This window comes from Neolamprologus multifasciatus, chromosome 15, assembly GCF_963576455.1.
Source record: "Neolamprologus multifasciatus chromosome 15, fNeoMul1.2, whole genome shotgun sequence".
NCBI classification, from domain to species: Eukaryota; Metazoa; Chordata; class Actinopteri; order Cichliformes; family Cichlidae; genus Neolamprologus; species Neolamprologus multifasciatus.
Genome location: NC_140453.1, coordinates 34814412 through 34840868, shown reverse-complemented (window position 1 = coordinate 34840868; position 26457 = coordinate 34814412). Strand labels below are relative to the sequence as shown.

General features: G+C 39.4%; 3 protein-coding genes across 16 annotated transcripts in view; 1 reads left to right on the top strand and 2 right to left on the bottom strand.

The window, feature by feature from the left end:
• The window catches only part of LOC146502550 (3',5'-cyclic-AMP phosphodiesterase 4C-like), an 85374-nt gene extending 80130 nt beyond the window's left edge, over positions 1–5244 (top strand). For all 8 annotated transcript variants that reach the window (XM_085131983.1, XM_085131981.1, XM_085131980.1 and 5 more), the window contains one exon: positions 293–5244. In XM_085131983.1, coding sequence (XP_084988109.1) covers positions 293–859 — 567 coding nt within the window. In that variant the 3' untranslated portion in view covers positions 860–5244. The remainder of the gene's footprint in view (positions 1–292) is intronic.
• ifi30b (IFI30 lysosomal thiol reductase b) lies at positions 123–8173 on the bottom strand. Its single transcript, XM_085132001.1, has 7 exons — positions 8033–8173; positions 7050–7238; positions 6886–6957; positions 6710–6802; positions 6133–6285; positions 5616–5684; positions 123–5527 (listed from the first exon to the last, which is right to left on the bottom strand). The coding sequence occupies exons 1-7, from the start codon at positions 8171–8173 to the stop codon at positions 5468–5470; spliced, it is 777 nt and encodes a 258-aa protein (XP_084988127.1). The 3' UTR covers positions 123–5467.
• A 5958-nt stretch (positions 8174–14131) lies between these two features.
• On the bottom strand, positions 14132–26457 carry LOC146502548 (phosphatidylinositol 3-kinase regulatory subunit gamma-like). Of its 7 annotated transcripts, none has more exons than XM_085131990.1 (12): positions 24786–26456; positions 22690–24746; positions 20197–20337; positions 19978–20083; positions 19746–19844; positions 18947–19127; positions 18640–18765; positions 18390–18532; positions 18110–18286; positions 16972–17043; positions 16588–16749; positions 14132–16503 (listed from the first exon to the last, which is right to left on the bottom strand). In XM_085131990.1, exons 2-12 carry the CDS (start codon positions 22940–22942, stop codon positions 16314–16316), a joined length of 1650 nt encoding a protein of 549 aa, XP_084988116.1. In that variant the 5' UTR covers positions 22943–24746; positions 24786–26456; the 3' UTR covers positions 14132–16313. The 7 variants fall into 7 exon arrangements, with proteins under 7 accessions (XP_084988116.1, XP_084988118.1, XP_084988117.1 ...); XM_085131992.1 differs by having other exon boundaries at positions 22690–23435; positions 25848–26456; XM_085131991.1 differs by having other exon boundaries at positions 22690–23435; positions 25852–26456.

Here is a 26457-nt window from a genome sequence, read left to right as displayed (position 1 = left end):
CAAGCAATCCTCACTGATTGTTCAGCTGTTTCTGCCTCATATACTTCATTTCTATGTATATTTAAAAATATTTCTTTAAATTGCTGCACATATTTCCCATTTTTCCAGGCAAAATATTTAAAAAAAAATGGGGAGTGGCTCAAGACTTTTGCACAGTTTGTTATTCTTCCTACATGTCCTGAAACCACCTCTCCAGTATTTACTCTGCAAACGTGATCCTGTTTGTCCTTTATGTATCGCACTCCTGTCACGTTTGCTGTTGTATTATTGTTAACATTACTATCATAACCAGGTGAGCTTCATTGACTTCATTGTGCACCCGCTGTGGGAGACCTGGGCCGACTTAGTGCACCCCGACGCTCAGGACATCCTGGACACACTGGAGGACAACAGGGAGTGGTACCAGAGCATGATCCCCCGCAGCCCCTCGCCTTCCACCCCAGAAGAGCACCAGGCTGAGGTGGGACCAGCAGCTTTGGGAGCAGGGGCACCCATTCCTTCTGGAGGAGGAGGAGGGGACAAGTTCCAGTTTGAATTAACACTGGAGGAAGAGGAGGAAGAAGAGGAGGAGGCAGATTCTGACCTTGAGAGCCCCATAGAGAATGAGTCTCAGTCTGCTGCGGAGAGGCACCGAGACTCCTCCTCCCCATCTCTTTCTCCAGACCCCCGCAGCAGCAGCAGCGGCAGGTACCGTCCCCCTTCGCCTCACCCATCTCGGACCTTGAACCTGGCTGCCATGTCGGTGCGGAGCCCCAGCCCTCAAAGAGCGCCAGTCTCCCCAGGGCGGGAAGGTGCCGACACGGACAGAGAACTGAGCCAGGAGGGCGACGGAGTGGCCTGCCTGCGTTTGGGCACATAATGACCAGCACAACCTGCCCTGCCTGAGAGACACGGGTGCTGGATGTATGTCGATGGAGGCAGGGCAAGCCTTTACCAATAATGTCTGTAAAATCACCACAGTCCCTTTACACTGGAGACACCCACTCTGGAGAACAGAGGAATGTTCCCCCTCTGTTTTAGGTTTCGTTTTTCAGCAGGGAGAATAGTTTTTGCCTATCTTTGGGTGCCTGATAGGCCATCCTGGTTTGTTATAGCTTCAGTTTGGAGAGTCCCAGACAGAAACAAAGAAAACGAAACTGCTGCGTTTATTCTGGGAAGAAGAACGAAGCTGAGGCCTGTACTCTAACAAGAGGTAACAAGGTAAAGGAAATGTCTTCCTTCAAAATAACTGTGACATTTGAACGCGAGCAGCGAATGAGGACCGCAGTGGTGTGACAGGGTCTTGGAAATTATTTTGCACCATAGTTTCAGTTTAAGGTATAAAATTATTGAGTCCTCGTTGGATTAAGTGAGTCTGATTTCTTTAAGAATGATGTGAGAGATGAATCATTTTACCAAATACGGGATGTAAATGAGAAAAATCGGTGGACCTTAACCTCAGGGTATGAAGAGAAACATAAATCTAATGTAGCACAGATGTACTGGGTACCCCCTAACCTAACCACCACCCCAAACAGTCTTTCCAGTTTGATTTACCTCCAAGCCGGACAAATGAGACTTTAACCCATGGTGTGTCTCTACATTTAATCAAAACCCTTTAATATACAATTTGGCAACTTACATACTTAAACCAGCTTGTAGCACCACAGAAACTGAACACTGAAGAAGACTTTACCCCAGTCTCACCTGTTGATACTATAAGACACCACCTGTATAATTAGTTTAAGCTTTATTTTATTTTGTACCTGTAATGACTTTTAATGATGTCATTGTTCTGTTTTGATTTTCGACCTGTTCCTTGTTGTACATTAGCTGATCTCGTCTGTGGTTAAGTGCTTAAAAAGCATTTGTTTTGTTCGGTTTTTTAAATCAGGGTGCCTCCAGTCCGCAGTAGCACTTTACTGTCTCGGCCATTTCAGCTCTTCTGTTCAGTCACAAAAAAAGGGCTTCACCCACTGTAGGCCTGCTGATCACAAAAACACAGTACAAAGCATTTGACTAAAGGTACCAGAAGGCAGGGCGGGAAACTAACCAGCTTTCACAAACTAGCGTCTCAACAAAGGATTTGATGGCGTGCAACAATAATAAAGTTCCTATTCATCTACCGGTCAGATAATATCGGAATTCTAGGACTGCATCTGTTTGTTTTGAGACAGTCCAAAGGTGTGCAAACTCCAACAACTGTAGGTGAAATATAAAACTCAGCCTCCCACCTCTGACCCAAACTGAATTTGTTCTTATAAAAGAATAATGCTGGCAAAAACCTTCTTTTTTTTAATAATCAGCAAACAATGAACCACTGCTATAACAAAGTATTGTGTGGCATCTGTTCTATAGATGTTCCATAGATGCGCATGCTCCCTAATTATAATTTAGTCAGTTTTCATTCAATCCTATTTCTACCATCCTGATGAAAATGTGTCCAACAAAGAAACTGTTCATTTTTTAAAGGCTCCCACATGTTTGTTGGGAAACACTATTCATGCAGTCACATTATTTCTGTCTGTACTGCTACAATTAAAATCAGCAGCTACAGCTACTACTGTTTTGAAGCTCTGTGAACATCTATGCTCATTCAAATGTTTTGTTTTGTTTTTAAAACCAACATTTGTGTAGTGCTTATAAGAGATTAGTGAGATTATTGAGGAGATCTGTGCTCATGTCCAGGGAAATTTAAGATTTACTGCTTGTTTCTTGTAAAAGTAACAAGTAATCTACTATATTACTTCTGTAACACGTGTATTCATCATGTCTTTCAGATCAGATAGAATTCCCAAAACTCTCCGAGCATCCTGTTAACTTCCATCCAAGGAAGCCACTTGGATGTTTGACAAACTATCAGTGTGTGCATTTATAATGGCTGATAGATGGAAATTTAAAAGCTTCAGCCATGCTATAAGTCTAGATGTTGAGGGCACCTGAGCCATCAACCATCTGATCTGAACAGAGCGGGGAAGACAAACCATCAGCGTAGTTCATCACAGGCTTTGACACCTGTTTGATTAAGTCATACTTGAGCTCAGAGCACTTTATAAAAGAGGCCCTTGCTGTTGATTTTGTTTTTGTAGGTATTTTAGAAAATGTAAAAAATGCCAGCCTTATCCTTTAATGGTAAAATGTTGTTTCGACACACAAACCTTCAAACCTCAGTCAAAAGTAAAACATGTTTACACATCTGAACTAAAGATGCTGCTTCTAAATTGCTTTATTTTCCATAAAAAAACCAACGAGGATCTTTGAATTCTAAAATCCCAGCGGTGTGTTTTCCTACCCTGCCGACAGATACTGATGTAGAGATCAGAGAGAGCTCGGGTGGCAGAAACAAGTCACCTGTAGTTCATCCTAAACAGACTGTGCTCCATCAGCTCTTATTTGGTAGATAGTGCTCGACTGGGATAAATGTGTGCCACAAGTGTTGACAACACACAAACACCTGCCAGCCTACAATGCTGTACATTTTTACACTAGAGATTTTAACCTGATGATTGTATCAAAGTCATTAACTTTATAGTGTTAGTTTTTACAAATGATACACGTTAACAGTATTTAAGGCAAACGATTCAATAGATTTTGTGCAGCTTTGGATCCGTCTGTTCAGTTCTTTCCTAATCAGATAGCTGAGACTCGAGGATGTGTGTAGTTTCAGGTGTTTCATTGTCTTTCTGTACCAAGTACACATTCAGCCTAGAACAGTGTTTATCGCTGTCACTGAGGTAGAAAGACCGGGAAGTAAGCAAGCACTACGCAACATACGATGCACTTCCCAGTCAGGCAGTAGTAGAAAACACTAGTCCAACAGTATTTCATTATTTCAGCTAGTAAGCTTTATTGATCAGCCTTACGTGGTTAAACGTTTTGAGGCTTGTGCTAAAGGACCACTGTGATGATTTTGAAATGCTGATCCTCAGACTGTTGTTCCATTCACTTTTCCGTGGAGAAAGAGGAAAGTGGGAAAACTGTTGCCAGACTTACATTTTTTGAGAACGTTTACAAAGTGTGCAAAAGAAGATTTTTTTTCAAAGGCTCCAGATTTAAAGACAGTTTAAAGGTCTAATAAAAATAATTGTGAGTAGATATGTCATATTAAAAATGTCTCCTATTAAACAGTTCTACATTGTAATCAGAGCAGTTCAGTTTTTACAGTAATTTTTACTCATTAGCATATTTAGATATCAGTATCCAGCTGACCACAGATGCCTTCGTATGACAGAAGTGTCTGCATTTGGCTAGTTTTATTAATTATCTAGAGTGTAACAGGCTGAATGTAAGCCAGTGAACCTCAAAGCCTTTGAGCATCACCCTGAAGAGCAAACATTTTCAAAACACTGCATTTTAAACGTCTGTTTTTTGTTACATCATCAAAAAACATGTATAGTGTCAAAAGTTGGTTTGTGGTTTGTCAGCCATGAGTTAAGATCCTTTAGCACTGGTTGGTTTTGATCCAGTCAAACAGCTTTCTATGAGGAGAAAACCTATTTTAGTTACATGTTTGCATAGTGTAGCCATGTTCACGTGGCTACATTATCAAAGAACACAAAGAGCAAAAACAATGGTTTTACCCCCCCCAAAAAAGTTTATTATATTTGTACTACATTTAATTAAAGAATAATCATCCAAAAATGTAAAAACACATTCAAAAATTTAAACTGATTTTTCTCAGATGTGGCACAACAAATGTGTTTCCAGTTAGTCATTATTTTCTCTTATTGTAACAAAAAACAAATTAAAAGCTCATTTTTATCCTGTGTGATACTTTAAGTAGATATACAGCAACAGTTTTCTGACAGCAGGTGTAATTTGCTCAGCACTGAACAGTCTGAGGAGTTACAGCAGGTTAAACTCAGCACCGTGGCTCTTTGCAGGAAGACGTCAGTGCCATACAGCGCCATCTGTGTCGGTGAGCGGGAGCGTTCCCGCTTCTACACGGAGACCGTGTTGCACTGACACCGCCTCCACCCACGTCCATGCAGTCTTGTTCTTTCAGCCTCTGTGTCGTGCAAACTTCTATAGAGATATTTATTCTTCAGATGTGTCTGTCAATACAAAGTACTGTAACATAGGATGTCTGATTTTATGTTCTGGAGCCTAAAAATCAAGTATACTTCACAAGTATGTATCCACCTGCCACTCCGATGTTTTTGCCAGAGAAATTAAATCTATTTTTGTTTCGCATTTTAAGCCAAAAGAGTCTCGGGAGTTCAGGGTGTTTTAAGTGGAAAATGCCAATAAATTATATGGAAATTTTTATTTTGTGTTTGGCTGCATTTGTTATTATAAAACATATTTGAATTAAGAGACAACTTAGTTATCTGCTCTGTTACACAAGAAAGTTATAATACTCTATATGCTTACATTTTCATAGTATTAATGACAACACTGAAACAAACTAAACATTAGTATGGCTAATTTAACGTGTCACATTTGGCTGTTTGCCTGTAGGACTGACATATAACTTTATTTTTCATGTTCAGCAGAAGCTTCTGTCGAGCCGCACCGGAGCTCCAGTGCAGGCTGGAGGTTTCACCCCCTGTAGAGGCAGAAACATGCACAAAAAGTCAGACGCTAGAGTTTTGTGTTTGAATCAAAGCACTTCATTCACAAATACATCTACTCACCTTGTAGAGATGACAAACCAGTTGGAAAAGGGACGACATTGCTTTGTCTTCATTCTCTTCTGTGTATTCCTGTAATAAGGACAGCACTTAGTCCCAGCATTTCCTTCTGTGAACCCCACAAAAGGTATTAAATTCGCTTGAAATATTTGATTATCCAAGTTATCCTTTTTAAACTTTGAATGCAAATTATGAATTTTAAACTTACAACTCTGTTCACAGTAATAATTTCAGCTTAGTCATATCAGTTAAGAGTTTAAGCAGCTGATAGGGACTACATGATTTTTGTACTTTTAAAAGAAAAAAAATGTTAAGATCTTTTCACTTTAGCTCTTACAGATTTGGTGTAATCTGAATAACTGTAGAAACTAGAAGTGCAGAAAGATGCACAAGCCTTGTCTGAAAACACGAGTTAGTTCATATTCTCTGCAGCTCAGAATTAATTTCAAATTCTAGCTTTTTAAAATCAGAAGCAGATAGAGCTCTCAGTATGTTAAACAAATCTCAGCTTGTGTTTTACCCCATTGAAGGTGATCCAGGGCACATGTGTGTGTGCAGGGTTCAGGGCTCTGGTCATAAGAGCGTTGGCACGCATCAGCTGGTATCCCAGATCTCCTTTGACACATGAGTCAACTCTGGACCAGGGCATAGAGGGAGCATACAGCCGGAGACACTGAGAAAAGAAAAAAGAAAACAGAAATGACAATGACATAGCGAATGTGATGTCACCCATCGGTCCATTCAGAATTTGAGCAGAGCATTTGTGATTGCCATTTTTGCTTTTTGATGTCAGGGACTGTTGCACTCCTCAGTTACAGAGTAGGCCGTCCTTTTCTCCTTTCATTTGTTGTTTTTATTTAATCAGCATCAGAGTGAACATCACACTGTATACAATAAGACTTGAAACCAGGGATTGAGACCATAAACTCATTAAGAAACAAGTTTTCCCGAGGACGTGAATCAGGTCAGCAGGGGGGTTATTTTCTTGATGGCCTGTGCTGGCTGTTCAGGCTCAGCTATCACAGTAACAGTTGTGATTACTGGAAATGAAAAACAACCCTTATATTAAATAAACATTTTTTTCTGAAGTTACTCACAGACTGTGCAGCGCTCAGAACATCTGCAGATGACTCCATGCAGTAGATGATGTGAAATGCAAGAGAGTGTTCGGTTAAATGGAGGATGCAGGCCTGAGGAAGAGATCAATCAGTCTAGAAGACCCGGCAGAAAAAAACAAAACAAAAAACACATTTAAAGCTTAAGCTGTTCAAACCTCGATCATGTTTCCTCTGCATTCAGGCTCTCCGTGCTGACAGGTGAAGGGAGAGTTTGCTGAGCGAAGCTCCTACAAGAGAAACAAAGCCCAGGTTTATTCAGGTGAAACATCCTCTTTGTTTTTGAATGCTGCATGCATCAACAGAGGAAGGACTGATGGACCTTAGCATTCCCATAGGGCACCAGTGTGACAGCCATGATGTCCTGCAGCATTGTCCAGGTGGGGAAAAGCTGCTGAGTGATAAATTCTCTGCAGTCTGGACATAGACTCTCATAGTACAGTGTGACAGATACTACAGGGACAGCCTGGTTTGGCCTGGTAGCATTAACCTCCATACACTGTTTCTCCACCTACAAAACAACAGAGTTGATGTCATCCCATTTCAGTAAGAATTAAGACAATTAAAAAGTGCTTTTCATAACTGCTTACATGATTTACATTTACAGAAAACACTTTTCTGAAGCTCATCAAACACGCTCACATACAAGTTCAGTGCTGAAGAACATTTCCATGACTTGTACCATGTACAAGGATTAATTTTTAAAAAGTAACAAATGTGACTTGAACCGTTTTGCAAATTTAAGTTTAAAACACAATCATTGGAAAACTGAAAAGAATAGCTCTTCGGTGCTCTGAGCATTTTCTACATTATTGAAATAAAGAGGAAGGACAATGATTAACATTAATGAAAGACACAAAGCTCAAAATGGTCTAAGGAAGCGTCACTACACATTCATCTCCTCCTCCAGACTCTGTTTTCTCTAAACTGATTAGGTGTTTGCATGATTTGACCTCAAGCTGCTCTGTCAGTCACATGAACAACCTCTGGTGTTGAATTTCTGAGGCATGACTCTTATTAATGTCCAGACCAGGGAAACTTTCAGCTCCACAAAAACTGTCCTCTATAGGTACAACAGTGATGAATGATACCATTTGGGTGCACAGTAGCAATATTAAACATTTCCTCTTGTTTTCCTGCTAGTCCTTTGCTTTAAAGTGTTTACATTAAGAAGACGCTTTCATACTGAGAGGACCATTTTACATTCTGCTGAGTAAAAGCACACGAATAATGTATAAAAATGTAATAAACTTCTTAAATAGTAGGAGTAGGAGCATAGATGACCCCCAGTGTGGTCAGACTTACCCTGCATTCTATCGCTATTTCCAGGGACCTACACCACTGTGAGGGAGGGTAGCGACAGGCCGGTTTGGGATGACACATCCCGAAACCGCTCCGTTCAGTATAGACGAGCAAAAGCACAGCCAGGATTCCCGAGAGCTTCATGTTGGCATCTGCAAAGGAATCCACACAAATCTGAGAAAGTAGGACGGAGGATATCGAAGATGCTCCTCACTGGAACCGCCCAATCAGCTGATTGACTACAGGTGTGAATGCTGCCTTCAGTAATCCTCGGACATCACCGTTTCTGGCTCCGGAGTATAAGGCTATGTCCACACGTACCCGGGTATTTTTGAAAACGCAGATTTTTCTATGCGTTTGCACCTTTCATCCACACGTAAACGGCGTTTTCGGTCACTGAAAATGGAGATTTCTAAAAACTCCGGCCAGGGTGGATATTTTCTAAAACTCCGTTTTTGCATTTATGTGTGGACAGAAAAACTGAGAAAACGCAGCATCAAAGATGTGTGCCTTTTTTGACGTCACAGTGTGCGCCACGTTATTGTTTCGGTGAAATGAATTTCTACAATACTGTTACTGTTAATTGTACTCTCTGCAGTGTTTAAATGCTTACATATACACACAGTTACTGTCCCTCCACTAGTGATGGGTCGGTCGAAATGGCTCTTAGAGTCGGGTCTTTGACGTGAACGACGGGAGCCGGCTCCGTGTTTTTTTTTTCTTTTTCTTTCTTTCTCTCACCCTCTCTCGTACTTTTTTTCCGCTTCACCCAGCATGCGAGCCTTGTGCTTTAAGCTGGGAAGAGGGGGAGGGGCGGTAATTACACTCAGTAGCACAGGAACCGAGCAGGAGGGAGAGACAGAGAAAGAGAGCCAGGGACAACAACATCACATTAGAAAGGTATAGTAATCATCCACAACTATTTTCAGTTGCAGATGATAAAGGATTCAGAAAGTTTATTCATGCAGGTCCATATGACAGAGAATATGCATATTATTAGAATATTATTTTTGTTTTCATATTATAATTTATATTTAATTGTGTTGTGGTTTGCAGTGTTTTGTGTTGTTTCACTTTAAATTTGTAAAAGGAAAAAGCTGAAAATTTAAATAGTTAAAAGTTGAAATGTGAATAGTTGATTTTTGTATTATATGATTTATTTATTACATTTTATGTGGAGTGAATAAATAAAAGTATATTTACGGTGGCCCCTACAGACAAAGCACATACAAACTTCAAATCACGTATGAACCCCGAAGCACGTACAAACTCCAAAACACGTAAAAACTCGTACAAACTCCAAAACACGTAAAAAACACGTACAAACTCCAAAACACGTACAAAAGACAACAGAAGTGCTGCAGGATGCTAGGGGCAGTGTTGAACTTTTGTTACCTAGTGGCTACACAAGCCAGCAAGTACCAATGACCGGATTTGGTGTGTGGTAATAACAGGTAAATGAACATTTATTTATTTTTTTATTATTTGACTATATATGAATGCTTGTGTATAAATACACAAACAATACACATATGCTTTCATGCTTTCAATTGTGTAATTTAAGTGATCTAGGTAGCTCTGTTTTGGAAGTTCAGTTCATGCTAGAAATGTGTTTTGGAGTTTGTACATGCTTTTTGGAGTTTCTACGTGTTTTGTCTCTAGGGGCCACCGCCTATATTTATATATAAACATATATAAATAAAACCACTTTTTTTTTTTACATTAGTAATTCCTTTTGTGCATAATTTTATATTATTGTTAATAATGGACTGGACTCTCCCACACACATCACTATAAGACTGGACTCTCACACACATCACATCACCACAAGCACCACCACACATTTCCTATAATCCTATAATTCCTATAATTTATAATCTTTATAATCTCTTCCTGCTATTTGCACATTTTTTACTGTAAATTCCTAAGTTAATTTGTAAATTTTGTAGCAACCTGTAAATTGTAAATACTGTAAAACTTTTTTTTCTGTCATTTAATGGTCGGGCATTGTACAGCTACAAGCATTTCACCCCCATGTCATACTGTGTATGGTTGTGTGTGTGTGTGACAAATAAAAATTTAATAAATTAATTAAAGCAACAAAACAACCTGAACAGCCGGTTCGGAGCCGAAAGAGCCGGCTCTTTTTAGTGAACCGAACCGAAAGAGCCGGTTCTCTAAAAAGAGCTGGAAATCCCATCACTACCCTCCACACATACAACTCGGTTCTGCTTCTATGCCCCAGCTTTGTTTACTATTTCCCACCGAGGCTTCTAGACTTCTGATTGGCCAACATTTCTACACGGTTAGGAATATAGCGCCACCTGCTGCTTTGGCATGTTCCTAGCAGCGTTTTCCTTCATTTCTGCTTTTACGTGTGGACGGGATTATTTTTTAAAACGAAAACGGAAAATCTCCGTTTTCAAAAATACCCGTGTACGTGTGGACATAGCCTAAGGGAGTAACAAAATAATGATCTGAAAAGGCTGACAGTTTGATAGGATTTAATATATATTAGTATTTACTTTAAAAAAAAAAAAAAAAAGGCCAAAATTCCAGCTTTAACTAGATAGCCACTAAACTTAAATTTAGAAAAGAAACGCAGACCAAGCGTTGACGGTTTTTTTCTTCTTTTCTTTTCTTTGCAGAAACAGCTAATGACAGATGAAAGGCGGCATCTTGCGCCATCTTCGATTTTGACCTTGGATTTTGATGTTATTAATTGGTAATGTGTAAAATTCTATGAACTGTTTATGGGCAGATCCACTGTTTGCCTTTTTAAATTCTCACCAATTGCACGAACACAATTTTGAAGCTAACAGTTAGCATCTCTGTGTCTATAAACGGGAAAGTCTGCTATTTTCGCTCTTACTGCGATCAAAGGGTGGCTAACGTTTGCGTTTAAGTGTAAGGCTGTACTGCATTGGAACTTACTAAGAAGCTAAAGGGTGAAGAGAGTTCAAGAGCAGATAAGTAAGACGGTTGCTCATTGTCTCTGTCAATTTGGCGTTCATGGTGTGACTCATTGATTATGTAATTCACAGGTGATTATAGGACCAAAGCTTTTGTATGCATAATGTCATACATACAGTGCTTTGCAAACCCCTTTCACATTTAAAAATCTTAATTCAAATGATAACAGTGTTGAAACTGAATATGGGCTGCTGCTGGATGTTGACACGTACTGTAACATGCTTTTGACTTGCCCTCACTCACTGGATCTGTACTGTTAACAAAAACAAACAACAACAAAAAAATTAACAAATATAATAATAAAGTCCACTTTGACCAGAATATAAATAAGATAAAATGATAAAGTACTCTAGCGTGTATGACAGCAGTCTAATGGCTAATAATCTGTAAGCCGTTACAGATCCATTAATATCGGTGACTTAGCCTACATTAGCTGCTGTTTTGTGACGCCATTTAGAGAGATCCAACAAGGTGCTGAAATGATGGCATTAAATAATACTCCAAACAACCCGTGAAGCTATAATCTTTTATTTGGGATCTGAAAGTGCATACATGAACAGTACAGTTCTGAAGTTGGTAAAGTTGGGGTTTACATAAAAAAAAAAAAGGAGAAGAAGTTTAATACCACTTTTCTTCTATAACTCCTCAAAGGACGCACAAGCTGATTCTGATTCAAGACAACAAGCTGAATGTTATTGCATAATCAATACAGTAAATAAACAGTTACAAGAACAGTATTTTCTCACAGCAGTAGTCGTACAACTAATGCAGCTAAATCCTTTAGATCAGATACAAAAAAAGAACAAGTGTATACAGACACAATGAAAAGATTAAAATGAAAGCTACAGAAACATAATTTTAACAAATACAATAATGTATGTGAGCCAGAGACAGAGGTATCGGATCAAATGCACAGCTCATCGTGAGAAAGAAAACAGATATATATTCTATACTAAGTAGTTCCACATCACGTGACCTGCTAGATCTCATCAGGTTACGGCATGAAAGAAAGGGCAACAGCCAAGAGATTGGGTGAATACAAATATCTCACCAGCCTCCTTCCACCTAATCCATCCCCACATACCACCTCCAGCTGACATACTTGCTAACCTCCATCATAATACTGTACCTGAACACATGCCACACCATCTTTCTTGCCCTACATAACTAATACCTCAACATAACTGTTTCTGCTGTTACTTTCCCATAAACTAATTACGGTAGCCCGATTTTCACTTTCATGCCACAAATCTGTGGTATCTAGCATAAATGCCAACAAACTTTTGGAGGTTTCTGAAGGGAAAAAACAAATATTACTGGTACTAAACCTCCTTAATATGATTCGCACATACAAATTCAAGGACTACACAGTTCTAAAGGTCAAACGCTAAATGGCAATCATTTGTTTCTTTTATTTAGTTATAAACCTCAGCAGGCTGGTTAGAGAGCCTATCTTTGATAATTAACATCTGTGTATTTGTAAGATATGTGAATATTTGTTACATTTCTGTAGCTGTGTATATTTCTATTCATATACAGCAGCAGATAAAACATGGTAATGGTTGTATCATTAGGTAGCAGATCATGATGACACTTAATGATCCCCTGCAGGGATCATTTCACCATCTCTATTTTGTTTTTGTTTGCACAGTGATAAAACATTAAGATACACGAAGAGACAGAAAAAGACCGAATTGTGCAAATGCTAATTACAAAGAGGCATGACTTTGCTGAAGTACAAATCCTATTAAGTGGTCAGCTCAATGAAGATGCCACCAACTGAAGATAAATATATATATATATATTTTAAAAATCAGTGCTACTGTGCATCAATCTCATGAGCAACTTGACCATATTTACAAATCCCACATGTCCACCTGCCTTAGTAACAGGGTGAAGACAGTCACAGCATCTCCACCTCAAATGTGGAGTTACGTGTGTGCAAATGCTATGCTTTAAACCTAAACTCCACAGAGCAGTGGTCTTTGTGCACATATAACCTGTGTAAATTGATTTCATATTTTAAATTCCTGCTACAAAATTTACCAATATAGCTAACACTTCATTTTTAGAAGTGTTTTATATATATATATATATATATATATATATATATATATATATATATATATATATATATATATACATATATGATATATATATATATATATATATATACATATATGTATATATGTGTATTAAATAAATATATTGCAGTTATAGACTCAATCTATTCAGTGTGCAAAAAATACAAAAAAGACGACGACGAGATAACGTGGCGGAGGAACGGGCGCCTATTTTGCCTCCTCGCGCTGTCATGTGACGATTGTGGCGCACTCCGTCCGCGACCTGTGCAATGCAGCGATGGACAGCTTACTACTGTGCAACACTATTTCACAGACTGATGTGGTTACGAGCACGACAGACCACAGCCAACACGAAAACATTTCCATTTGCTTTGATAAAGAACTCGTCACAGTTTGACTAATACTGACAGGTGATCGAAAGAGACGCATTAAAGGAAAACTATAGCAATAAGTGCCTAGCACCATTAATGGAGGCTAAACAAAATCGATTTCATAGCTGCTGGTGTCATTCCAATACCAGAACTGGTATCAAAACAGTTTCCAGCCATAATATTCTGATTTAGTAATATGCATTATACCTTTTAAAACCTGTTACACAATAATAGCATGCAAAAATCAAACATATACACCTTTTCACTACCACAAAGTAGGAACCTGACAGTTTCTTATTTCCTTCGTGGCAATAAACAGTCTGACATTTAACTTCAAGTGTACATACGCAATGACAATCAAGAACATGTGACCATAAAGAGAGAAGTGCATTTTAATGTGACCCGATGACACAAGAAAAAATATATACAGGTCACGATATGTAAAATTAACTCTTCATATCTTTATATATGTTTAATTGTTTCTTAATTCATGGGCAGACCAAGCTAGGTTTATTCACTGCTGTGTTCTCCTCTATAAAAATAGTTTAATGATGATATCCACAAGCACCACTTCATCTCTGCTCAAAAATTGCACAATCAAAGAAGTCCCTGGGTTACAAATCTGCTACTTATCCAGGGCTGCACATACCTGGATAGATCTGAAATGTAAACAGTTTTAATTTTAAATGATACTTTTATCAATATAGACACAATTTTCTACCGTGTATATATCTCATTTACACTTAAGAGGAAAAAAAACTTCTCAGGTATGGTCTGCTGGTGTGGTTCAAAAAACTAAAAATCATTACCTATCTAATTTTATTGTAACATACTGTTTTTGGTCCCCATAGTTGGAATCTTTACATTATTAGTTAATACCTAGCTAGCGAATATGCCTGCAAAATTCTAGCAGTAATGATAAAAATTGTTACAGCTGTTTGGTCAGTTGTAAGTCTCTATGTTATGTGCTAAGGGTGTTGATATAACCGAAATTTGTTAGTGGGTACCAATCCCCCTTTTTTTTTTATCATTCTCAATCCAAAAAAGTAGAAAATTTAAAATCTAAACTCAATATAAAGCCTTTAAAAAAACGCCACAACACACACACTGCTTTCAGGAACCAATCATACCTGCTTCTTTTTCCTTGTGTCTTTTGTTGACAGTTTGTAGCCACCAGGATCATGGCTAAAATCATTAAAATCATTAACCTTTGTTTTTATAATCAGACGCCATGCGTTTAGGGAAGTAGCAACTACCTTGTTATAAGATATTCAACTAGAGATTGTCTATCTGTTTGGTTCATCAGACTGTTGTTGTCTGCAAGAGAAACATGTTGGTTGGAAAGAAGCACTTAAAGGCACTATTCTACAGTTTGCTATGAACCTGGAAGTCCTGTAGTATAACCTTGTAAGGTCACCTCACATCAGGCTTCTTAACTTTGTTTTTTATCCCATCTTCCTTCTCTCTCCCCAACCTGTCACAGCAGATGGCCCGCCCCTCCCTGAGCCTAGTTCTGCAGGAGGTTTCTTCCTGTTAAAAGGGTGTTTTTCTTTCCCACTGTCACCAAAGTGCTTGCTCATAGGGAGTCATATGATTGTTGGGTTTTTCTCTGTATGTATTATTGTAGGGTCTACCTTACAATATAAAGTGCCTTGAGGCGACTGTTGTTGTGATTTGGCGCTGTATAAATAAAATACAACTGAATTGAATTAACAAATCTCCTGGACTCCAACCAAAATCACTTCAAACCAAATGGCTGTTAAATTTAGATTTCTCACTGAGCAGGTCCAAATCCTGTCAAATTCCTTACTGACCCTTATTAAGGTTAGTTTTCATAACTATAACTTAATGTAGTTTTGTAATGTCATGTTTGCGCCTAAGAAGCCTCAAATGTGACCAGATCAGTCAGCATTAAAGCAGTTAGACTAGCCTTTCAACCTCTTGCTCCATTAGTTCTAACTCCTTATCAGAAAATGAAAATATCAATATCATCTAAATGTGAAGTTGAACTGGAGAAGTCTTAAAATACAGGAATCCATCTTATTTTGAAAGTGTTTGTGTGGATGCTCTGGCCTTAAAATAACCATAGTCAGCAATGCAGGGTGGTTCTGTCCCATACTGGGCTTTTTTTCTGTTCATATTGTTGTTGCTTCACTGTTTCTATGCATTTGTTAGATGATTACGAAGCTTAAGAAATCAATTTAAGAAACGCACACTGGTTTGTTTTTGTTCAAACAAGTTAAAACAAGTGTGGTAGAGGTCAGGAGTGGCCAACTATAAATACAAAAACTTGATAGCGGTGAAGCTATTTTATATTTGGCTTCTTCATTAAAATAGTCATTTCTTGTGCTTGCGTCTAGATAAAAATACAGAAACTTGTGCTGGATTGTTTTAGCTTTGGGACAAAAGAATAATTGAAATCAACATTGCAATGACAAATTTTGTTATTTGTGTTTTCCTAAATATTTTGTGCCTTTGCTTTAGTTACTCTTTTAATGGAAGTGTTGTATTCAGAATCCAATTCACTGCACGGCTTTTTGCAACACTTTGGGGAAACTAGTGAGGCTGAATTCTGTACTAGGACAGTTTAGTTGAATATTTACTGCTGACTAAAAGCTTCTGGCAAACTTTAGCTGGTGATGAAAAGTTAATTGGCTTTTTAAACACAGAAATTCTAATAATAACAAAAGAGTAATAAAATGTCTTTTGTTTGGCATAAAATCAATGTTTAGATTATTATCCAATTTTAGCACTGAATATTTTAGTGCGGTGATGACACTATGCTGTTTTGAGCCTGGTAATAGTGTCTGTTCGGGTGTGTCCACAGTACTGTTACTGGGTGTGTGCTGGTGTGTCTCAGCTGGGCTGCTGGCTGAGAGCGGGCCAGGCCAGGGTTACATTCAGCTGCTGGTTGTGCTGGATCAAGGATGTGTGACGGTAGTGAAGGACGAGCTCTCTCAGTGATGAGTACAGGTTGTAGGGCTCAGCAAAGCCGTATCCCGTGGACGTCCTGTAAATTACACAGTGTTTCACTTCCCCGTCCACACTGTATGAGAGAGGAAACTGATTATTTGGTATCTACAGGATTTATCTACAGAGCATCCAAACATTAAGTACCTAAAACACTCACACGACAGAGCAGGCAAAGGAGCCTCTCCGAGTCTGGCTGTCTCTGATTAAGAATGTCCCATCTCTCTTCCCTCTCAGCAGCTCCTCCGCCTCCTTTCGTCTCATAGCACCAACGTACCAGCTCCTCTCCTCCTGGTGGGTATCATCTGCTAGGGTGTATGGGCTAGCCGGTGGAGAGGGAGAGGTATGATGATTTGAAGCAGTTGTGCTCAGTTTTGTTGAGTGTTGGTGTTAGTATTGATCATATGAACCAAAAATAGCAACATGGGTGGCATGATGAGCCACATATACAGTATGTGTGTTGTCAGTGAACATGCCTTTGTGATATTTTACTCCAAAAGATTTGACTAATGTGGCCACAGGCCAAGAGAAAAGGGATACTTACTCTTCTTCTTCACTCCTGATACCGAGCCAGTCATTTATCTGGCTCTGCCTGGTGCCTTGTTGAGTTAGCCAACTGAAACATGGACAATAAACAGTTGGAGTGCTGTTACATGTTTATCAGGGTAATTTCCAGGATTGTTTTTTTTTTTTTTTTTTTTTTTAAAGGAACACCAATGAGTAATCAGGCTATTGGATCAGAAAATCCAAATCAATACAGGGCAGTAAATTGGTGTAGAAAACATTAGCCATGATTTTCAGACTCACTGGCATCCCTTTCGCCTAATACGGATGGTATTCATAAAAAGTGCCGCTGTAGAACATTGACTTTACTCTTTAAGTGTTCAGTCCCTTTACTTAAAGAAGGATTGTGACCACTGGTTAAGTAATAGTGCAAATCTTTAAGCATCAAAATATACTTAAAGTGCTAAAAGTAGAAGCACTTATTACAAAGAAGCACACACATTGTATTAGTGGATGATTATTGATTCACTAATGTCACTTTAAAGTTTAAAAAGGAGATTATTTCACCTATATGCTAGAAATCCAATCCAATCCAGATCAACGACATCCATCAAAGGGTTACACAGTAAAAAGAGAGATACAGTATATACATGTTGTTTGTTTTTTGCACTGCCCAGTAAATTACATACATTTACAGTTGTGCTTTAGGCTAACTATATTGATACTTGTTCAGGTTTACTTCATGTGAAAGGGCAACAGTTGGCTAGAAAGACACGCACTACCAATCAGGCTTATGATAAAGCTCCATACCAAGCATAGTAGAGCTGCACAGCTGTGACAACATGGAGAACAGCTGATTTATTTTCTATGTTTATAACGCAGCTGTGTTATTGGAATGTGATGAAATGTAAGAATCAGATTGAGATACTCGTTTGACTGTGAAGTCACAACACGCATCTCTCAGTAGCTGTGACGCTGTGCAGGACACACTGTGTTTTGTCTTTCAGTCCCTGCTTCACTGATGCACTGATTGTAAAATCCAACCCTGACACCAATGTTTGAAGTCATAGTTTGGCCCATGCTGATACTGATCTCTTGTTATTTTGGAAATTTTGGGACCTAAATTGGAACCACTGTACAACAAGCCTAAACATGGGACAGTGAAGGGTTGAACTTACACCAGGTATTGATCTCTGAGCTTCCGGAGCTCCACAAGGTCAGGCTTCAGTTTGTTCATTTTCCTGTCGACCTCCATGTGAACCAGTGCCTTGTTCCTCAGTTCCTCCTCTAACTTCTTCTTGCTGCTATGGATCTCTTCCACCCTCGACTGTAGGTCATCTGAATTGTTTTGAATTCTGGAAGTAAAAATGAAGGAATTACTCAACTAAACTAGCAACTATTATTAATTCAACTTGTTTTTAAACAAAAAGTGGAAAACCAGGTGCTTTGTGAACGTACTTGTCGGATTCTGTACTGCTGTCTAATGTGAGGAACATGTCGATGTATTCCTTGCTGTAGCGCTCTTGGGTTTCACATTCCTCCTCAAAGATCCGAATGATTTCGCTGAAAGCCTCAATGGCAGTTCGCTTGCTCTGCAGTTCCTAGGAAGAAGAGAAAACAAACCGTTTGCTTTTAAGTCTTTAAAGGAAAGGGCTCTGAAAAGAAAAAAGTACAAATTTACACGGTGAAAAGGATTAAGATCATGTACCTGGGAGGCCAGATTCAGCTCCTCGAATAGGCGGTCATACTCTTTGCTTTTTTCTTTGTATTGATCCTGAAATATCCTTAGCTGTTCTCCAGCTGCATCAATGTCAGCTTCCATCACAACCTGCTGCTATATGCACAAAACGGTAAAAAAGGATGATGGTTTCAGTCTGGACATTAGCACGGCGGTTTTGTTCCAATACCAGTAACAGACCATGTGGTAAAAGTCTTCAGTTGATTACATCTTGTTGCAATGTTGTTGTAATGTAAGAAAACAAAAGTTCACAGTTAAATTGCCCCAAAAAGTTTACCTGCTGGTTTCTGGATATTGGATAGAGTAACCGTGTATCCAGTTTAGAGTTGTACTGGGCCAGTGACTTCTTCTGGTAATACTGGATCAGATCCGCTACAGAGGAAAAAGCCAGTGGCTCAGAGAAGCCGTACTTGCCCCCATTATGGAAGATTTTAATTAGTCTGTTTGAAGCGTCTTTTCTGCAAAAGTCAAAGGATAGTTGTCCCATAAATAACATGGTACTTCTTGTCATTTTAGGCTAGCAAGTAGGGAGCTTTGTTCCCCATTAGAGCCTCTCCTGGTTCTGTTTAGTCACTCTCGCTTTTCCCGACAGGAGACTTTTAGATCTCTAAAATGTGTGTGTGTGTGTGTGTGTGTGTGTGTTCTTTCATCCAAATGTAAGATGGATGACTGGAAAAACACTCGTGAAACATCTTGTGGGGACAGGGTGTTATGTTGCTGAACATTGGAGTCTACGCCAAACTCTAATCAACAAAGCTTTATATCTGAAACCTGGTCTGTCCCAATTCCGCTAAAATTAGAGCGAAACCACAAAACGTATAAAGTTACACTTTAAAACCAGTAAAACTAAATTTAGACTCCGAGCCCAGGAAATAATAACTAACCTTTGACTACAATATATATATATTTAATTTGGGGTTAACTTTTTTTTCACGTGAGATACAGACTACTGATGACTGGTTGTAATGCAGCAATAAAATTCATAAAACCTGGTACAGTCTTTAACTAGTTGTGTTTGATACACTTTACAAAAGTGTAGCCATATGCATGCCTGTCACTAATCTTCTAGTAGTTACCTTAATGTCAGCGTGTATTCTCCTTTAATCCTACTGGAAGCATCTCGAACCAGGAATGTACCATCAGGAGTGTTTCTCATCATCTCGTTTACTTCCTCTCTGAACAAATCAAATGGACATGAAGGTTTCTGTTAATTATAACGGTCTGAGGAAGACAACGTCAATAAAATTAGATGTGCTGTAACAGTGGTGTTGGCTGAAAGAAAGAAAAAGTGATAGAAATATAAAGTACCTTGAGATGTTGCCCCAGTACCACTCTGCTTCAAAAAGCTGGTGGTCATCAGCGCCGCAGTCACATTCTGCCATAGCTTTGTATATTTTGTTCTCTGGATAAATTTCTGAAAAGAAAAAAAATGCAGTTACATTTTTAAGCAGGATAAAACATTTTACCTTAATTTGAAACAAAACTGCTAAGGAGTAAACAGGCAGTTGGAAATATATTGGAGCGCACCTCCTTCCTTGCTGCTGTTGGTTTTTCCTGGGTGAGACATACCATCATTATGATCATGAGAGGAAAGGTCCTGCAAGAACGCTGCCAGGGTGTCGGACTGCGCCTCACTTTCACTTTGGCCCATTTCACTTTCCAAGAACTCTGAAACATCAACCGTAAAATAACCCAGCGTTACCCTCCCTGCCTGTTCACATCAGTCTGTATGTGGCGATCTGCGCTCTGCAGCCGTTCTGCACACACTGCCGTCCTCCCGACTAGCCGCTGAGAGGTTGATATCGTTGTGTAGCTTATTCTCGCACCACGTGGGAGACCGTGTCTAGACTAGTTCGCTGACAGGTGACAGTGTCTGACTGCCTAAAATACCAGAACTGGCACTCCTCGCTCAGGCACACTCGGCTAGACTCGTCGCTGCTTAGTGCCCGACCTCGCCTTGCCTCGCCTAACAAACAACAGCTGTCTACAGTGAGATGCAATGTTGGCCTGAAGGTCCAGAGCTGATGCTCCACTGTGGCTGCTTGTGATTTTTACCCCTGCGCATGTGGTTGTGTCAGTGTTACATTAGGGTAGCAGGGAAACGTGAGACCCCGTCTGTCAGGCATATTCCGCAATCATTACATTTATGTGGGAATTCTTTGTGTTTCCCAGCATGTAAACACACACACACATGCAACACGAGCACTGAGTGCAATAAGAGGTGTGCTCTAAGCAGTTGACATAAATCGTCCCCTCACCACTTGTGAAGGCATGCCTGGAGATGCTTGAAATCGTTGCTCCAGAAAGAGCTGTGTGTTGGGGGAATCATACTTATACTGTTGTAAAATTAGAAAGGGCGTCAACTCATTAACCCAGGGTCTACACACAGTGAAGCTCTGTCAAAACTTGCCTTGTATAAAAACCTAATAAAAGCTGTTCAACTAAAAAAAAAGCTGGATAGCAGATGGTAGATTCATTAACTTTAGGAGGTTTTTTTGCTTTATTTTCCTCCTCAACGTGGTGTAGCTTGTAATGTGTAAAAAAAACTATAGCAATGGTGTTGTGTTATAGCGTGAAAAACTTAGCCCACCTTTACTGCTGCCATAGGAATTAAGAGGGTAATTGGCAGCTGGGTGCTGCTAATCAGATGCACTTGATTAAGTGATCATCAATGAGTGCGAGCGCCTCTATAAAAGCAGACGTTTTGATAGCTTGCTGGTTTGGCGCATTCGAGTTTGTTGACGCAGTACCACAGTCTTCTTAGGAAGAGACATCCCAGCAAATTCGCCCAAGGTCAGACTGCTCAGTGCTCACAGAAAAGGCAAAAACACAAGTTTGTTTGGAAGGATTGCCAGGAGAATGCTTCTGCTCTTTACCTGCTGGCTTTTTTACACTTCTGAAATGCATGTTTTGTTTTGTTTTTTAAATAAAGGCACTGTAGCATTTCTGCATCTTTCAAGGTCCACTGACCTGGGTGTGCCAACTTCCCTAAACAACTGCGTGTAGAACTTGAAATACTATTTGTAGTATTTTTGGAGTTCAGCAGAAGCAAAACAGAGCACCATGTCACTCCGTCTTAGCACATCGAAGGGTAAATTCTGCCATCTGCTGGTTCCTTTTTAAACTATCCCCTCATGTTTATAAGATTGGGGAAACCTGCAGTCAGCTGGGACTGAAGAAGTGATTTGGATGAGTGATGAAACGTTTCTCCTACTGAAAACGCTATATCCAGATGAACAGAATCAACCTTTGGAGACATGCTCCACATGTTGCAAATTAATCTTAACATTTGGTTTGATAGTGTTTCAACAGCCTCCAAGCTTCCTTAAGATGAAAGTGTTTCAGCCTCTGTCCACTGGCTCCTAATGATTTTCTTTTATCGTGTAATGTAGCCATGAAAATATTTACAAGCTAATAAAAGTCCATATGTTTGGGTCAAACATATGGACTTTTTAATCCCCAACTTTTTTCAGCATCTTTGAGCCCTCATAGCTTCAACATTAGCTAACCGCATGAAAGCCTCAGACCTGACAAAAACATTTAACCTGTCTGTCTTTGTTTGGTTGGTTTTTAAACTTTACATTTGTGTCATAGTTTCATTAGCGAAACGTAGCCAGTATAACCTATCACATAGTGTGATGGTTATACACATTGATATTCTGGTTGTTTAAGCTGTTTTCTGGTAACAGGAGAAAACTTAATGTTGAAGATTTACCTTAAATGCACTTTTTTCACATAACAAAGTGGCCGGTCAACAGAAATGATAGACCTCATCTTCTATCCTTCGAGTCTCCTGATTCCTTCTGTGCCAAAATACTTTTTTAATTTGGTCATTTTCACAGAAGTGGTTTTGTTTGTTACCCCAAAAAGAAGAGAACCCAGCATGTCTGTTCTTTTTCGTTGTTGTTGTTTCTTGATCATTCTGTCATCTTTTTTGTATAATTGCTACATTCATAAAAATTTATATTACTGTCAAATTGATTTTTGACATTATAAAGCATTTTTATGTTTTAATCTTACCTTGATCGGCTGGGTGAGACTCAGGCATGATAGCCATGGATATGTCTCCCTGCTGTTGTGATTGGTTAAGCATTGATGACATCACCACAGGACATACTGAACCGGTCTCAGGATTATCCCCGATTTGGTTAGTGTTCTCATTTGTGACGACAGCCTCATCCCTGAGATGGAGCGATGCTAGTGATGACGTTGGGTAATCAGCTGGCTGAAGGTTGTCGTCCTCTGTGCTGTGTTGTAAATTCTGATCTGCCATTTTGAAAGCGCTAACTTAGTATTGTTGTTGTGCAGCTAGGATTTATTGAGAAGGTGAAGCAGCAGGATGTCGGCCCCACAGTGTGGTTGATCACATACTATCAGCTTACAGTTATACTCATGGCTGAGAAGAGAGAGGGTGGCAGTGCAGAGTTCATGGCTGCCCAGTGTTGTGGAGGTAGAGCGTGTTCCTCACCTTGAGTCTTGGTTTTAAGCATATCATATAGTAGATTGATGGCACTGCCAATAGATCCAGTTTTCACTTCCTTATAATCAGTGGAGTTTTCCTTATTCAGGTGCTCTTGTGCTTCATCACTGTTTGCTCAAAGGGGTTCATATCTGGGCGCGATGGAGAACACACTCTACCGATATGAGTGCTTCTTATATACCTCAACACTAGTAGCTAAGCTGTAAACTGCTAAAGAACGGCAGGCTGAAGAAAAACTGCCCAATTTGTGCTTCGAGGACCCGTGCATCATCTCATCTCAGGAAACCTAAATTAGAAAAGGCACAAATTTTCAGTTATTCTGACCAAAATCCTTATACACATTACTTCATAACTATCCTGCAAGCTATACACCTGTATAGCTTACATTTTTTCTATGGATCGGTAAGAGGGAAACTTTCCAGATTTCCTGGGCCAGTGTGCATTACACTAAGAACTTGTTTCTGCAACCAACAGCAGTGCAACAACATGTAATTTGTACTGTGCATGGCAGGGAAAGGAGACTTATTTAACTTTTTGTGAATGATCAAATTCAGATTTATTAACTGGATCTGGGACATCACCTCCCAGATCACTGGGAGTCACTATGGCAGTGACACAGTGACTAGTCAAACAGACAGTTAGATGTTCATTGGAAGGTTTGCAGTTTTCAAATTTTGAGATTTGTACACATTTGCAGAAGATGCTTCAGTCAAAATCGTTGCTATCTTAAATTTGTTGCAGTATTTAGTTTTTGTGGGGTTTGTTTGCAGCCTTATATCTTTTTTTGTTGTTGCTTGGTTTGTTTTCAAGAAATTCGTAAGAAGAAGGAATACTGTGACTAATTTTGCTCCGTCTCACACTTTCATTGTCGCTTGCTCTGCTCTGCTCAGGTCTGGACAGCAAGCATCAAGGCTTTGGTGAGAGTAGCATTGCTTCAAATGTGGTGTGAGCAGATTAAAAAATAAGCGTCATCAATTATTTTACTGGTAAATGTAGTCAAAAGTGTGGCAATAACTGCAACTATTGGCAAAGCCAGTGGTTATTGGACCTGTTATTAATATAACTGGCTGAATTTCACTGTCATGAAATGATATTTGGTAGCCTTTTGCCACTGCTAGACCTCTCACTGTAAACACGTCCTGCACATCGTTGAGAGAAATTTGAGCTGTTTGGCAGTACTGCGAAACTATGCTCTTAAAAAATAATGCCACTAATTCTTTTAACGTTAGGAAAAACCCATTACTTACATATGAAGTGTTCAGTGCGTCATCTGATGAGTCAGATGTACACATATCAGCTGTGAGGGCTTGAAATGTGATGCAGCATGTGAAAACCAGGCTAAATGTTCATCTCTTACATTTTTATGTGCAGATTTATCATTTATTTTTTAACTCGCAGATGTTAACTTACAACATCTGTCCCTTGAATTATTGTGTGTTAGAAACAATGTAAGTAGAAATACTCAATCTTAACATATTCATCAATAATGAAACTTTTGATTTAAAAAATCCTCTAGGTTTACAAGAAAATGGTAAATTGACCACGAATCGCATAACATTATTTCCACAGACCAAATCCTGAAAAGCTGCCTACATTACTGAGGGCAAATTCCCCAGGTTGACGTTTGGGGCTGTACTTGTTAGGACTTGGATAAAAACGATGCATTATTTGCAGATTTTTGCTACGCGTTCATTGAATGAAATGAATGCAAATGTAATGTATCAGTCAACACTAGTGTGTTTCTCTCATGCACAGAGACACATACACAGACCAGTGGAATCGAGAAAAGTAAGTAAAATCATAAATAACCATAAAATAAGGGGCAGGGGTCCCGTTGGGTTATAAAGTATATCTTGCATTTTTTTTAATTTGTTAATTTTTTTCATTGATTTCTAAATTGTCAAATGTAATGTGTCCAAGTTATGCAACATTACAGACATTACAGATTTTCAGACCATTGAAAATGGCGTTTTACGCGGTACGCAACCATCATGGATTTATGTTCATCGTACATTTTGTCGATTTCCAGTTGAGATGAGATACTAAACATGATTTTGCCCAAACTTACAAAAGTGTCATTATTGCATCCAGCCAGTTTTGTCATGTTTTAATACTTTCCGGACCCAATCCATCTGGGATGGCACAGCTGTACCATAACCATTTTTTTGGTTCGCAAGTCAGAAAAATGTCCTATCTGAAAAACTAGCAATCTTTCAGTCGTGACCATATCATTTACGCCACTTGAAACGCCACTGACAGTGGCCAGTTTGGTCTCAGAAATATGTTGCATTACACAACGCTTCATACTTTCACGTAGTCTGCGACAGTTGGTAATCAGTCCAACGTCTCTCAGATAGTACTGGAGAAACTGATCATATGTTACTGGTTTGGTAGTTTTTTGTTTTTATTTTAATTTGGGGGAGGGGTTATTTCCTTTTGCAGCTTAGCTTGTGTTTTTAGCGTCTTATCAATGAATGTTGAACCCCACAACAAAAACGAAACGGCTAATATACGCCATTTTTTTCTTCAACGCCTTCAAGCTTCTCATCCTGTACCAGAGCTTCGACAACGAAGAGACGTGAAGACGTTAAACGTTAACAGAACTTTCAAAATGGCAGCTTCTGGTAGAGCTAACGTCCAGAGGACCTGAAAAAATGAAAGATCATTATCAAACTTGGATGTACAGGAGAGTACGCACCTACCTGGGCTCAGACAGAAGGGACCGGGCGACATGGGAAACCAGCGTTTCATCGGTATCCACGAAGCAGCGAAGAGACGTGGCTGGACGCACACGTGGCTCAGATCAAACCAACCACTGTCCTCGGTCCTCACGCCATTCTCTGTCCCTCCATCCCCCTCCAACCGCAACTCATCCTATCCCATACAGCTTCTCCTCCTATGTCCTCCATCTTTTAAAGATCCTCTCCATTTGGTAGTTAATGGTCCCCTCTGAGTGCCATCTTTTTCCCACGCTGTCATTCCTCTGCGTTTTTCCTCTCCTCTTCACTAAAACATGTCCTCTTAAAAAATGAAGCCTTCTTGAGACATTCCCTCAGTTTGATTTTACTTTCACGTGCAGAGCGCAGGAAAACTCCATTGATCAGTGGGGTGCAGTGAGGAAAGAGAGGGGGAAAAGTGTCTATAAAAATATAAACAAATATGAAAAGCCTAAATGTACAATGTACATTTCAGAGCTTATGCTGCTAACAGAAAAAGCAAAACTAAAAGAGCAGCACTGTAACTCTTTTGCACAGTTTGACAGCGCGGTGTGGCTGCACACTGGGGGGACAGAAGCATGAGAATGAGTC

Bases quoted from the DNA above. Each gene is read 5' to 3' on its own strand.
- ifi30b (XM_085132001.1), bottom strand. From the start codon at position 8,173: ATGAAGCTCTCGGGAATCCTGGCTGTGCTTTTGCTCGTCTATACTGAA. The intron at 6,958-7,049 runs GTCCATCAGTCC...TTTCTCTTGTAG, and splicing joins TGCCCTATGGGAATGCTAAG to GAGCTTCGCTCAGCAAACTC. The intron at 5,528-5,615 runs GTGAGTAGATGT...CTGCCTCTACAG, and splicing joins TGGTTTGTCATCTCTACAAG to GGGGTGAAACCTCCAGCCTG.
- LOC146502548 (XM_085131989.1), bottom strand. From the start codon at position 22,942: ATGGCAGATCAGAATTTACAACACAGCACAGAGGACGACAACCTTCAG. The intron at 18,766-18,946 runs GTAAACTTTTTG...TTGTGCATATAG, and splicing joins CAATATCCAGAAACCAGCAG to CAGCAGGTTGTGATGGAAGC. The intron at 16,504-16,587 runs GTGAGTGTTTTA...TCTCTCATACAG, and splicing joins TCCTTTGCCTGCTCTGTCGT to TGTGGACGGGGAAGTGAAAC.